Here is a 15,279-nt window from a genome sequence, read left to right as displayed (position 1 = left end):
AGGGGACCCATAGAGATAGGCGCCTGGGAAGATGATGAATGGCCTCCCCAGCGTATCATAGACTATTATGGGCCAGCCACGTGGGCTGAGGATGGTACCTTTGGTTATAGAACCCCTATTTATATGCTCAACCGTATTATAAGATTACAGGCGGTGGTTGAGATTATTACTAATGAGACCTCACAAGCACTCAATCTTCTAGCGAAGCATAACACCAGGATGAGGACAGCAGTCTACCAAAATAGATTAGCTTTGGATTACCTTTTGGCAGTAGAGGGAGGTGTATGTGGGAAGTTTAACCTGAGCAATTGCTGTCTTCAAATAGATGACGAAGGGCAAGCAATAGCTGAGCTTACTAGCCATATGGTTAAACTAGCGCATGTGCCTACTCAGGTATGGAAAGGGTACAATCCAAGTAGTTGGTTTGGTAACTGGTATGAGCGGTTTGGAGGGCTTAAGGCAGTGGTAGGTGGAGTCCTACTGATTTTACTGTTGTGTCTACTCCTACCGTGTCTTATTCCTTTAGTAGTTAGGTCTGTGCAGAGCCTGATAGAAAATATAGCAGAGAGAAAGGCTGCTGCACAGATAATGGCCATATATAAATATGAGGCTTTAAATCAGGGAGAACCAATGCAGGAAGATGAGTGTTAAAAGATTCACATCATAAGATAAGTCTGGTCTGGTTCATGGTAACCTGAGGTATATGCAAACCAAGGTTAAGTGATGCCTCAAGTAATTGTGAAATATCAGAGGCATCAAAGGGGGGAATGTGATGTAATTCCAGTAAAATACAAGTTTAGCAGGCTAAGATTGCCACAAGGCATATGTATGTATATGTGTTTGTAGTATCAGTTAGTTAATTACACGTAGCTAAGATACTGTCATCACTGTACTGACCAGGTGCAGGAATGTAAGAACTGGAATTACGCGTTCCTCTCCTTTGTATCAGATGAGCCACGTGGTTAGACCGGATGGATGAGTTTAGACTCTATTCATTAAATAGGTTAAGGGTATGTGTGGGTGTAGTTAATTGTGGGAGGAGCTACAGTGCTATATAAGGAATGTACTCTATGTATTCAGTACTCAGACTTTGCTGTATTTTGGTGACGCTAGTCCCTCTGAGTCCCGATCGGTGATCCAATAAAGAATCTCTTCCTTCCTGAAGAAACCTGTGTCCATCTCTCTGTGCTTGGCTTCCGTCAGTTTCTCCGGTATCAGTGTCACAATAGCTTAAGCTTGCATTTAAAAAAAAAAATTTTTTTCACAGTATAGAATACACAGATTGAATAGCAGTTAGTTGTCTGCAAGCGTCTGGGTGTCAGGCCTTCAGCGTGTACTCTGCCAACCTCTGCCAGTGTACTTTGCCACTCATATCTGGTGTCACAATAGCGTGCCTTTAAAAAGAAAAAAGGTTTTTCACTGTAAGCTAATAGCAGTCAGTGTCCTTAAAGCGGGTGTCAGGCCTTCAGCGTGTACTCTGCCAACCTCTGCCAGAGCACATTGCCACTCATATCTGGTCTCACAGTAGCTTGCACGCATAGTACCATTAATCCAAAAAAAAAAATGACAGGTAGAGGCAGGCCACCCCGCAGGGGCCATCGTGGTCGTGGTGCTGTGATTCCCTTTTGCCCTAGAATAATGCCCAGTTTTCAGGGCACATACCCTGAACTTGAAAAGTTCTGAGGACATAGTTGACTGGCTAACACAGGACACCCAATCTTCTACAGCTTCTGCTCTGAACCTTGACGCACCATCCTCCTCCAGCTTAGCTTCGGGCACCTCTCAAGATACCACTCACCCGCCTGCTGCCAACACCAACACTAGCACCAACCTGTGCCAAAAGAAACGGAGTCGTGGGAAGTCCAACACCCACCTAGGTACAACTGCTTTGCGTAGGCACATGATCGCACATCACAAACGCCTATGGGATCAACACATGAGTACAAGCAGCACACAAACTCAAAGCCGCCATCCTCCTCCTGGTCCAGCATCTTCAGCCACGTCAACCACTGCTGTCCTCCTTGCCCCCTCTCAACCATCCGCCACTCCGTCTCTCGCCTTGAGCAGTTCCCGCTCATCTGCCCACTCAGGTGTCTGTCAAGGACATGTTTGAGCGTAAGAAGCCAATGTCAGAAAGTCACCCCCTTGCCCAGCGTCTGACAGCTGGCTTGTCTGAACTATTAGCCCGCCAGCTTTTACCATACAAGCTGGTAGAGTCTGAGGCATTCAAAAAATGTGTGGCTATTGGGATACCAACAAGAAAAGTTTCTCCAACAAGAAAAAGCCGGGGTGGTAGGACAGCCTCTGGGGAGCTGGGAATTTTTTTGCCACGTTACTGGACGCTCATGCGCAATGCCTGTAGGCTCGTGCGTTCTTTTGAGGAGGTGACAAACCTAGTCAGTCGCACCGAAGGCACCATCAGCGACATCATACCATTTGTTTTCTTCCTGGAGCGTGCCCTGCGAAGAGTGCTGGATCAGGCTGTAGAGGAGCAGGAAGAGGAAGAGACCTGCTTGACCTATGGCCTGAGCTATCCCAATTCGATAGAACTTCTGGCCTGCCCCGTGTCCTGTCAGAAAGGACCTTCAGTGCAGCAGGAGGTATTGTCACTGAGAAGAGAAGTCGCCTAGGTCAAAGTCTAGATTACCTCACCTTTATTAAGATGAATGAGGGATCCCGAAGGGAATGACCGTGGGCGATACATTCGACTAAAAAAGGCCTGATGAGATGCACTGCCTTGGGCTAAAAATGGTGACCCTATGTAGGATGAACAGTCCCTATTCTGCTCTGTGTCAGTGTGTATCAGGGTCTCTGAGGACAGGTGTCAATCCATATCTGCCAAGTGACCCTATGTAGGGGCAACAGTCCCTATTCTGCTGTGTCAGTGTGTATCAGGGATCATTAGGATAGGTGTCAATCCATATCTGCCAAGTGACCCTATGTAGGGGGAACAGTCCCTATTCTGCTCTGTGTCAGTGTGTATCAGGGTCTCTGAGAACAGGTGTCAATCCATATGTCAAGGTGTCAATATGTCATATGTCAGGTGTCAATCCATATCCATTGTGATTTAGGAATGTTAGGTGATTTCTGCCCTTTATGGATTAAAACCAGACTCTGCATCAACTGTGTAATTTTCCATGGGAGTTTTGCCATGGATCCTCCTCCGGCATGCCACAGTCCAGGTGTTAGTCCCCTTGAAACAACATTTCCATCACTATTGTGGCCAGAGAGTCCCTCTGGGTTTTAAAATTCGCCTGCCCATTGAAGTCAATGGCGGTTCGCCCGGTTCGCGAACGTTTGTGGAAGTTCGCATCCACCGTTCGCGAACCGAAAATTTTGTGTTTGCGACATCACTACTCTGTGGTACTCAATGCTTCACTCCCACAGAGACTAATTGTTAGTTTTCAAACACTTTCTTACCCTAAGTGCATGTATATGGGTTAAGGATCCTGTAACACACTAAACCACTAAAGGTAAGGATGCATTTTTTTCTCTTTGTACATATACAGGTTACATACATTTCCTTTAAAAACTTGATAAAAGGATTATTATATTAAAACTAATTCTGAGGTGACAGTTATCCTTTAAGGGAGCTTATGTGCCATACAGTATTTTTCCATGTAGAAGACTAAATTTTTTACTAAATTTGTTTAGTCTAAAATTAGGTCATCTTATACACAGAATGTCACTGCACGGGTTAAAAAAAACCCCACAAATGCGTGGGGCCTAAGCAAAGATGGCACCTGCGGTGTTTCAGTGTGCCACGGCCCACACACATACCTGGCTTGCCTCCTACCGATCCCCTTCTGAATGCTGTTGCAAGGAAGAAGAGGTCCCTATATGCATGGGAGCTGCAGCAGACGTCAGCACTTACCACCAACGGAGCTCCAGAGACATGCCAAACAATAATAGGACAGCCATATTAAGGTATGCTCAACTTCAGGTAGGTCTTGCTTTCTGATTTATATTTATGGAGGAGGAAATGGGATCATGGAGCAGAGGGAATACTGCTGTGATGTCCCAGCATGTCCTCACACCGCCAGATGTAGTGTCCTAGCATGCACTATGGAGCCATTAACTTCACATAGTACCTTAGCACAGGGGAAGCATGAAAATCAGAAGTGTGTTGTCCTCATCAGAAGTCACCTCTAAAATATCATAGTTGTTCTATTTGATGTTTAAAATATTAATTTCTTACTTTTGAGCTAAAAAAAATAGGGGTTGTCTTATACATGGGGGTGTCTTATACACGGAAAAATACTCAAAACTGGAATTCAATGAAGGAGCAAAGAACCATGGATCTGTATTTCAGGAATATTAAAGTAAAAGAAAAACAAATGTCAAAAATAATAGAAAAATTTAAAATGTATTAAATCAGTATTGCAATACCCAAAATACTTGACAAAGGTCTATGTGGCCAAAATGTTGTCCTTTTTTTCTAACACTGCTTCAGTAAATGAGCTCAACCACTTAGGAGTGCAGGTCCATTTATATTTTGCTTTGCGGTATCGTATGACCCTGCAAACCTTATTTAGTAGAGTCAGTGTAATTTTACCAGTGTATTAGAATCGGGTATTGCCTTCTAATATGATGTTCATAAAAGAGTGCTAAAAACTTTAATTTAAGCTAGGCAATAGGATATTATTGTTACTTAAATGACAAGTAGAGCATAAAACATACCTCTGTAACATAGCTAATAGCATCCTTCATATTTAATTCATGATAAACATTAAGAATTCGATCTTGTGTTTTTTGAGCTGATTTTCTCATAAAAAATTTGCTGAAATATTTGGCATCAAATTTCGCAATCCTAAATGTAAATAAAAAAAAATACAGATAAATAAATAGTCATTAACCATGTTTACTTATAAAGGGGATAGGCTTGTTTTTCTTGGTATAATCTTAAAGGAACACTATAGTGTCAGGAAAACAAACATATATTCCTGACACTATAGTGCTCGTGTGGCTGTTTAGGTACCTGCCATTCCTGTCAAAGCAGTAAAAAGTTGGTTTTACTTACCTTTTTAACTATGCCACGCCAGTGTCACAGCAGTTGGCTCCACCTGACTCAGTGTCTGCACTGTGAATGTTTACATGGTGTGTTCAATAAAAACATGGCAACATTTAATTCTTTGTGTGTTATTAGTTTAAGCAGACTGTGATTGTCTATTGTTATGACTTAGATGATCAGATCACATTTTATGACCATTTTGTGCAGAAATCCATATCATTCCAAAGGGTTCACATACTTTTTCTTGCAACTGTATTGCAATCAAGTGAACAGTCAGTTCTTGAATTTTATGTGTTGGAAGCAGGAAAATTGGCAAGCTAAAAGATCTGAATGAGTTTCATAAGGGCCAATAGGTGATGGTTAGATCAGAGCATCTCCAAAATGTCAAGTCTTGTGAGGAGTTTCTGGAATGCAGTAAAATTGGTGCAATGAAGGACCAGTGAACTGGTGTCAGGTTCAGGAGCTTGTGGGAAAGAAGGCTAGCCCGTCAGGTCTGATCACATAGAAGAGCTACTGTAGCTCATATTGCTGAAAGGTGTCAGAGCACACGGTACATCTCAGTTTGCAGCATCTGTGTTGCATTGCCACAGACTGGTCCATCACTGAAAGTACCTTCAATAGGGATGTAAGCATCAGAACTGGACCATGGAGCAATGGAATAAGGTTACCTGGGCTGATGAATCACAATTTCTCTTAGATCAAGTGGATGCGTTGTTTACCGAGGAAAGAGATGACAGCTGGGTGCACTATCAGGGTGACCAGTTCCACCATATTTACAGGGACACATATAATTTTGTTATATTTATGAAAATGGTTGCCCTGCAGTATATATAATGCATATTCTGCAGAATACTTCATTGCCCAATTGCTTCATCTTATACACTTTCTAAATTCTACATATTACAGGACTACCCTTTTCATGTGCTGCCCATCAATATGCATATATGGTATGTGTCCCAGAAAACACGGTGGATCTGGTCACCCTGTGCACTACGGGAAGAAGGCAGGCTCTGGTCAGTGTTCTGCTGGGAAACCTTCTGTCCTGGTATTCATGTGGATGTTACTTTGTCACATGCACAGAGATTGTTGCAGACCACGTACACCCACTCATAGCAATGATGTTCCTTGATGGCAGTTGCCTTTTTCAGCAAGAAAATGTACCCTACCACACTGCAAAAATTGTTTAGGAATGGCTTGAGGTACATGACAAAGGGTTCAAGGTGTTGCATTGGCCTCCAAATTCCTCAAATCTCAATCTGATTAAAGGATCTGGTGCTAATGTCTTGGCCACATTCAGAGATCCTGCGTAATCCATGTCTCGATGCATCAGAGCTGATTTGGCAGCATGAGGTGGACCTACACGATATTAGGCAGGTGGTATTAATGTTGTGGCTGGTGAAATGTTGCATGTACTGAGTGTAACCACAGCTAGAGGTGCGAGCTGGTTAATGTTAAACCAGTGCATATTCCTATGCACAGAATTGCATTCACTGTCTGAGGGTGGTCAACTGATGCTCTTGGCCAATGAATGGCTAGCGAGATCGACTTCCAGCTTCAGTGGCTCTGCAAAAGCTAGATGTTGTGGATGTTGGCATTGACTAGGAAGGAACCCACTAGGGACTTGTAAAATTGTTTGCCCAATTACTAGAAAACAGATCCAGGGTACTCCTGCATCATAACCACTACAGGTCTCTGTATAGCTTATGATGCTTGGGTAACCCTTTAAGTGTTAAAATTCAGAACATGATCATATCGATTTAAATACAAGTAATAATGTAATAAAATTATGAATTTGTATTTTTGTCTTTCTCCATGTATTGTTGTTCTATCTTACTCCTCACATTGTACATATTTTACACATATTTTCAATTTGACTTTAAAATACATATATTAGCTAGTGTGATAAATCCAAATGTGCTACTTACTTATCCCTCAAGTAGTTGTGTCCAATCTGACCAGAAACATCTTCAATAGCAGAACAAATGTGGTCAAATGCCTTATGGGAAAAATACAGCATATTACAATTTTATATCATATAATTTTTATATGGTTTAAGTGGCTCTGTCATGGATTTATCTTTTTTTTATTTATTTTTTTTTATTTCCCCCTCCACAATTCATTAACTTCTCAGTGTCCCCAATCAGCCAGATCCTCATTCTTTACTTGAATTATTTTACTTTAATTATCTTTCACTATAAGATAAGAGTATTATCAAATCTCATATCACCACACATTTTGTTTTAAATTTCTCATCTTTCTTTTATTTAAATTAATTAGTGATGTCATGGCTGCTAACACCTTGATGACAAGTGTGTTTCAGGATGGTTGGGCATTGCAGTTTTTTTTTTAGCTTTGAGTCCAGCAAATAGAGTACAGTTACACTTAAAGGGTCACTCCAGACCCTTAAGTAACTTTAGCTTGCGGAAAAGCTTTATGTGTGAAGAGTTAGTCCTCTTTTTTCATTTTGCAAAAAGTGCAGATTTCAATAGAAATCAACACTTTGATAACTTAACCTGGTTACAGCCCGTTGGTTTTAAAGCAGACAACAGGTAATGTTGCTTCCTGGTTAGCTCAATGCAGCTGACCTCAAGAGGCAGCAATTTGCCAGAGCACTTGACTTACAAAGACTTCTCATTGAGCTGTATTGGGAAGCCTTTGTTTGGACAGACATATAAAGTCTAGGCGAGTTAGAAGGGCAGCAGACAAGAGAACTGCAGGTTTAGAAACATAGAATGTGACGGCACATAAGAACCATTCGGCCCATCTCGTCTGCCCAATTTTCTAAATACTTTTATTAGTCCCTGGCCTTATCTTAAGTCTAGGATAGACTTATGCCTATCCCACGCATGCTTAAACTTACTCACTGTGTTAACCTCTACCACTTCAGCTGGAAGGCTATTTCATGCATCTACTACCCTCTCAGTAAAGTAATACTTCCTGATATTATTTTTAAACCTTTGCCCCTCCTAGAACATCAACCCTGTTACAAGCTTATTCTAGATATATCCCCACAGGATTGGTGCAAGGATTTTTGCCGCCCCCAACAAACTTTTGCCACCCTATTCGCTCCACAGTGGTCCTGTAGGTATAACCCCAGAAGATAAAACATTGCCTTAGATTGAAGGGTTAAACAAGACTCTAGTAGCTGATAAAGTGATAACCACTAGAGCCACCTTCACTACAATGCCATGCTTACATACACACACACATAGACTCACACTCACTCACTCACACTCAATGGTCCACACAATCACTATCAGTGACCAAATCACACATAAAATCACTGATTTACACACACACGCGCACACACACTGACTCAAGCAGACATACACTGACCAATGTAGACATACATACATACACACGCTAGCCCAAGCATACACTCACACACTGACTGACTGCAGACTGACATATACACACTGACCCATGCAAACACACACACAGACACGCATTGACCCATGCAGACAAGCTCACAAACACAGACCCAAGTAGACGCGCGCACACACAGAGACCGAAGCAGACAGACACAATGACCCAAGCAGACACACAGATCTAGACACACAAACGCACTGATCCAGACTAAAGTAGACACACACACTGACCCATGCACACACACTGACCCATGCACACACACACTGACCCATGCACACACACACTGACCCATGCACACACACACTGACCCATGCACACACACACTGACCCATGCACACACACACTGACCCATGCACACACACACTGACCCATGCACACACACACTGACCCATGCACACACACACTGATTCATGCACACACTGATTCAGACACACAGACTAAAGCAGATACACACACTGACCCACACTGACCCACACGGACCCACACAGACACACGGACCCAGACAGACACACAGACACACGGACCCAGACAGACACACAGACACACGGACCCAGACAGACACACGGACCCAGACAGACACACACACTGTGATCCAGAGACATACACAGATCCAAACACACACACTGATATAGACACACACACTGATCCAGACACACACACACACACGCGCGCACACACAAACATACTGACGGAAACAGGCTGAAACACACACACCCCATGAAGTCCCCCACTTGCCTTCATTTTATGTTTGCTCTCCGTGGGTCCCAGTCCAGGCCTGGCTGCCTTCATGCTATCTTAGCTCCGCCCCCGCAATCTTCCCGCCCTCTTGACCCCGAGTACAGGAAAGAGGGGGGAGCTAGTTTGCTCCCTAGAGCCTGGTGCCATGACCTCTGGCACGCAATACAGAATGTGTCCCACATAGAGGCAGTGGCGGATCCAGAGCCTGATCTTGGGAGGGGCACTTTTAGATAATGTAAAGAAATAATCCATGCACAATAACCACTGCAGCTCTGTGTAGTGATTATGGTTCCAGGAGTGCCGGGACCTCCACTCAGAGTTAGTAGTCAAACCGTTTAAAGGGATACTCCAGGCACCCAGACCACTTCTGCCCATTGGAGTGGTGGGTGTCAACACCTCTATCAGACAGCCACTAGAGGGATTTCCATGTTCTTAGAATAATACTTTCCTATTGGGAGGACTAATACGCATGTGCATTAGGTCTCCCCCGCTGGCTGACGTTGGCGAAGGAGGAGAGTAGGCGGAGCCTGACCCAGAACTGAGGGACATCGGCGCTTGACTCCGGTAAGTCACCCCTTCAGCAACTTGGGATGGGAGGGAGAAGGGCACTACAGGGTCCTGCAGTGCCAGGAAAACTAATGTTTTCCTGGCACTGGAGAATCCCTTTAAGAACAGTTTGACAATTTACCTGGGGTCTGCTGGTATATGGGGCTGTAGTAGTGCATAGGAGCAGTGGTGTGTGCGAGTGGTGCAATGTGTGAGGGGTGCAGTGTGTATGAAAGGTTCAGTGTGTGTGTGTGGGGGATGTAGTGTGTGTGTGGGGGTGTGTGTGTATGTGTGTGTATGGGGGGCTGTGTGTGTGGGGCAATGTGTGCATGGGGGGCTGTGTATGGGTGGGCTGTGTATGTGTGTGTGTGTGTGTGTGTGGGGGGGGGCTGTGTGTGAGTATGTGTGTGTGGGCAGTGTGTGTTGAGACAGTGTGTGTGTGTGTGTATGGGAGGGCAGTGTGTGAATGTGTGTGAATGTGTGGTGAGGAGGGTAGGGGGGGAATTATTTTTTTTTAGTAAAAATACATTTATGTCCCCCCTCCCTTCTTACCTTTACTGAGGGGGAAGGGGGACATTTCTCGATCACTGGTCAATGGGGAATCCCTGGTGGTCACAGTGGTGAGATTTCCAGGGCTAGAGTTCACTCTTGCGAGATCCAGAGAGTTGCCGTGGTAACACTCCGTGCTTGCGAGAGAAGGACCTGGAGGAGCTGCAGGCTCAGCTCCTGGGTCCTCTCTCCCTCACTCCCCTGCCGGCTGCCCGCACGGTGTCTGCGGACCGGGGAGGGATCTCCCCTCCGGTCCATGAAGGCACATTGCAGGGCTGGTGCTTGGACAGTGCCAGCCCTGCATTAGCCGGCAGAGGAAAGCCTAAGGGGGAGGTGGAGGGGACAATTGCTCCATTGTCCACTCCCCCCCCCGCCCCGGATCCGCCAGTGCATAGAGGGGGCGGCCCAAACCAGCAATAAAGCTGGGCGGCCACCTAATCGGCCTATAAGACGCGCCAGCCCTTTATCCCCAATGAAAAAATGCATAATTTAATGCATGCATGTTTTCATTTGGGGTATATCTACTAAACTAAAGTTGATTCCAAAGCAGGAGCATCAGCTGCCTGAGAGGAGGCAGGGGACGGATATGAGGTAAAAAGATAAACCATTCTAAAATTGTTTCACTAGTTGCTATGAGGGGCATCAGTGAATTTCTAGAACCATAAGCACTACAGTTTATAACCATGATAATGAAAAATATTAAATAATTCTTACTCTGCCATGAAGTTTCTCATTTAGTTTCCTTTCCCGATGTTCGCTTCTTTTCACTTTTAGCCATTTTACTAAAGGTTTGATTGTTAATCCCTGTTAAATGGACATAGAAATGTACAATATATTATTAGATAATGCATTTGGTATTGTTGAAGAAAATAGACAATACTGAGTGCAACATTTACCCATTCTAGAACGATGTGGTGCTAAAAATGATTTAAAAAAAATATTGAAGGGGGAAAAAAAAAGGAATTGCTTAAAGCTTTGGCACGAAAATGTAGAATAAATTCTGGCTGAGCATGGTGGGAAAAGCAGGTAAGTGCAGAGTACAAATATCAAATCCACAAATAATGGCTAGGCGTTGTTTTACTATAACACATGTTGTGCGTAATGTATATTTTACATGAGGTTTTTAGATGAAGGCTAATCTGTTACAGTTGAAATTATGTTCATGATTATTGTAGCGTAGAACTTTAAGTTTGGGGTAGTGAAAATGTTAGGGGTAAAATAAATCGTAGGGTAACAAAGTGGTCATGGTGCAGTGGCCCTTTCATTTTAACCCTGCAATGTAAAACATGGTAGTTTTGAAGAAACAACTGCGGTTTCCATTGCATGGTTAAGCACAACTCTCGTGGCTGTCTTCCTGACAGTCACTAGAGGCATTTCCCTGTGAGAGCCAAGTCAGAAGTATTTGGTCAAGACCTAACCCCTATTACAGTCCCCTTTCTCCACACTACATCGTCTAACATCCCATACAGCCACTAACTCTGCACTAATGCCTTCATACCCCAGTGCACCCACTTTCCCCCACTACTTACCCTATCCCCTCACTGGCACCCCTATCCCTACTACTTCCCCTAACATCCACAACAGCCCACACTGCTGTCTATATCTACCGCAACAGCCTCTATCCACTCTACAGCCCCTATCCCTTCATTACTGTCTTTAACAACTCACACCAAACCAAACTACAAGCTGTATTAGCCTGGGGGAATACCACTACTTACCACATGAACCTCCCACATGTCACCCATTGCACAAAACACCCACAGCAGCCCAAATATATCACTCACAGCTACTCACAAACAGTCACACATCACTCACATCTATACACAAAACCAGCCTTATACAACACACACACAGAAAGTCACTCCCTGGGCAAAGGTAAAAAGGGAGGAAATATATAACACTGCACCCCTCCCACACACATTGAACCCCTCCCACACATACAACCCCTATTGCGCCCCTCACACACACACATTGCACCCCTCACACACACACACACATGCATTGCACCCCTCACACGCACATTGCACCACTGACACACACACACACACACACACTACACATCCCTCACACACACTGAACCCCTACACACTAGATCCATACAGACACTACATCCCTTACACACACTCTACCACATATAAACACTGGATCCCCTACACACATAATTTATCCCCTACACATACACAGTATACCATGTATACACACAACACACTACATTCCTGACATATACACTCTGGATCCCGTATGCACACACAAGATTCCCTATACCCAACCACACACAACATTCCCTAAACACAAACTCTCTTCAGCCCCTATACACACTACATCTCCTATACATACAATGCCCCCCTATACACACTCTCTCCCCCTCTATAGGCTCTAAAAATACATTTTACACCACAAACACAACATGACTAAAACTGCCTGATTTACACAAAACACCGAACCACAACCAGCTAACTCTACAAACACCCAATCCCACATGCAGTCTCCAAACACAAGCACAACACGCTTTCCTTGCCATTTTGTACTTTTGTATCCCACTTATGGAGACACCAGAGACTAGTCACAAGCAAACACAAAACAAGTGTGCCAATAAGTTTGCTTGTGCTGCGCAGAACAAACACATGGCCCTTTTTTATCATGGAAGAGCTCTTCAGCTGGGCTCTGTGCATGGTTTGCCTGGAAGAGCATTGAACCAACACAGAGGCGGCTCTAGACTTTATGAGGCCTTAGGCGAAACGCAAACATGAGGCCCCACTAACAAAAAAGTGTCACATATACACATTGATGCACTGTCTACCTGTGTATGTGCCTGAGAGTGTGTCTGACAGAGAGTATCCTTGTGTGTGTGAATGTATGTCTCTGTGAGCATGTTTGCGTTTTTGTCTGAGACCCTGTGTATGGGGTAGCTGCTTGAAGTGTGTTGTGTGTATGGGGGGGGGGGTGATGGTGAGAGGCGGGTGATGTGAGAGGCGGGTGATGTGAGAGGCGGGTGATGTGAGAGGCGGGTGATGTGATGTGAGAGGCGGGTGATGTGAGAGGCGGGTGATGTGATGTGAGAGGCGGGTGATGTGAGAGGCGGGTGATGTGAGAGGCGGGTGATGTGAGAGGCGGGTGATGGTGAGAGGCGGGTGATGGTGAGAGGCGGGTGATGGTGAAAGGCGGGTGATGGTGAGAGGGAGCGGGGGGTGTGATGGTGAGAGGGAGCGGGGGGTGTGATGGTGAGAGGGAGCGGGGGGTGATGGTAATGTGAGAGTGAGGGGGGTAATGTGAGAGTGAGGGGGGTAATGTGAGAGTGAGGGGGGTAATGTGAGAGTGAGGGGGGTAATGTGAGAGTGAGGGGGGGTAATGTGAGAGTGAGGGGGGGTAATGTGAGAGTGAGGGGGGGGTAATGTGAGAGTGAGGGGGGGGTAATGTGAGAGTGAGGGGGGGTAATGTGAGAGTGAGGGGGGGTAATGTGAGAGTGAGAGGGGGATAATGTGAGAGTGAGGGGGGGATAATGTGAGAGTGAGGGGGGGATAATGTGAGAGTGGGGGGGGGGGTAATGTGAGAGTGGGGGGGGTAATGTGAGAGTGGGGGAGGGGCTAATGTGAGAGTAAGGGGGTAATGTGAGAGTGAGGGGGTAATGTGAGAGTGAGAGGGGGTAATGTGAGAGGGGGTGATGTGAGAGGGGGGGATGGTGAGTGGGGTGAGGCTGAGGGTGTTGACGGAGGGCTTTGCTGAGGGTGGTGGGGGGTGAGGCTGAGGGTGGTGAGGGGGGTGATGCTGAGGGTGGTGGGGGGAGTGATGATGAGGGTGGTGGGGGGTGGTGGTGATGATGAGGGTGGTGGGGGGGTGGTGATGATGAGGGTGGTGGGGGGGTGGTGATGATGAGGGTGGTGGGGGGTGGTGATGATGAGGGTGGTGGGGGGGTGGTGATGATGAGGGTGGTGGGTGGTGAAGCTGAGGGTGGTGGGGGTGAGGCTGAGGGTGGTGGGGGTAAAGCTGAGGGTGGTGGGGGTAAAGCTGAAGGTGGTGGGGGTGATGGTGGTGGGGGTGATGGTGAGGGTGGGGAGGGGTGATGGTGGTAGGGGGTGAGGCTGGTGGTGGTGGGGGGTGAGGCTGAGGGTGGTGGGGGGTGATGGTGAGGGTGGGGAGGGGTGATGGTGGTGGGGGGTGAGGCTGAGGGTGCTGGGGGGTGATGGTGAGAGTGGTGGTGGGTGATGGTGAGGGTGGGGAGGGGTGAGGCTGAGGGTGGTGGGGGTGATGGTGGTGGGGGGTGAGGCTGAGGGTGGTGGGGGGTGATGGTGGTGGGGGGTGATAGTGGTGGTGGGGGGTGATAGTGGTGGTGGGGGGTGAGGCTGAGGGTGGTGGGGGGTGATGGTGAGGGTGGGGAGGGGTGATGGTGGTGGGGGGTGAGGCTGAGGGTGGTGGGGGGTGAGGGTGGGGAGGGGTGATGGTGGTGGGGCGTGAGGCTGAGGGTGCTGGGGGGTGATGGTGAGGGTGGGGAGGGGTGATGGTGGGGGGGTGAGGCTGAGGGTGGTGGGGGTGATGCTGAGGGTGGTGGGGGGTGATGGTGGTGGGGGGTGAGGCTGAGGGTGATGGTGGGGGGGTGAGGCTGAGGGTGGGGGAGGCTGAGGGTGGTGGGGGGGTGATGGGGGGTGAGGGTGGTGGGGGGTGAGGCTGGGGGTGATGGTGGGGGGGGTGAGGGTGGTGGGGATGGGGAGGGAGAGCCTACCTTTCCCTGGTGGTCCAGTGGGTTCCCTGTTGGTCCGGTTGCCACTGCTTCTGGTCTGCAGCTCCGCATAGCTGCAGACCATGTAATCTCGCGAGATTTCAGAGCGTTGCCGTGGTAACCCGCGGCAACGCTCTGATTGGCCAATTCTCGCGAGTCACATGGTCTGCAGCTCTGCACACTGCGGAGCTGCAGACCAGTGTCTGCGATGATGGCCGGGCAGCCAGGAGGGGCCTCGCACCCGGCGGCATACCGGGCAAGCCGCCGGGCCCCCTCCTGGTGTCAGGTCCTCGGTCACTGACCGAGGACCTGACACACTCTGCCAACAGGCGGTTTAGGCGGCCGCGAGGCT

The 15,279-nt window shown here is 46.9% G+C and overlaps 1 protein-coding gene across 3 annotated transcripts in view; it reads right to left on the bottom strand.

Annotated features, from left to right (window-relative positions):
• Positions 1-15,279, bottom strand: part of SLC9A3 (solute carrier family 9 member A3) — a 238,875-nt gene that overhangs the window by 38,236 nt on the left and 185,360 nt on the right. For all 3 annotated transcript variants that reach the window (XM_063450618.1, XM_063450616.1, XM_063450617.1), the window contains exons 8-10: positions 10,928-11,017; positions 6,937-7,007; positions 4,681-4,810 (exon numbers count right to left, since the gene is read on the bottom strand). In XM_063450618.1, the coding sequence (XP_063306688.1) occupies positions 4,681-4,810; positions 6,937-7,007; positions 10,928-11,017 (291 nt within the window). The remainder of the gene's footprint in view (positions 1-4,680; positions 4,811-6,936; positions 7,008-10,927; positions 11,018-15,279) is intronic.

This window comes from Pelobates fuscus, chromosome 4 (assembly GCF_036172605.1).
Source record: "Pelobates fuscus isolate aPelFus1 chromosome 4, aPelFus1.pri, whole genome shotgun sequence".
Lineage (NCBI taxonomy): Eukaryota > Metazoa > Chordata > Amphibia > Anura > Pelobatidae > Pelobates > Pelobates fuscus.
The sequence above is the reverse complement of the archived record's forward strand: the minus strand, read 5'-3'. Positions and strand labels throughout refer to the sequence as shown.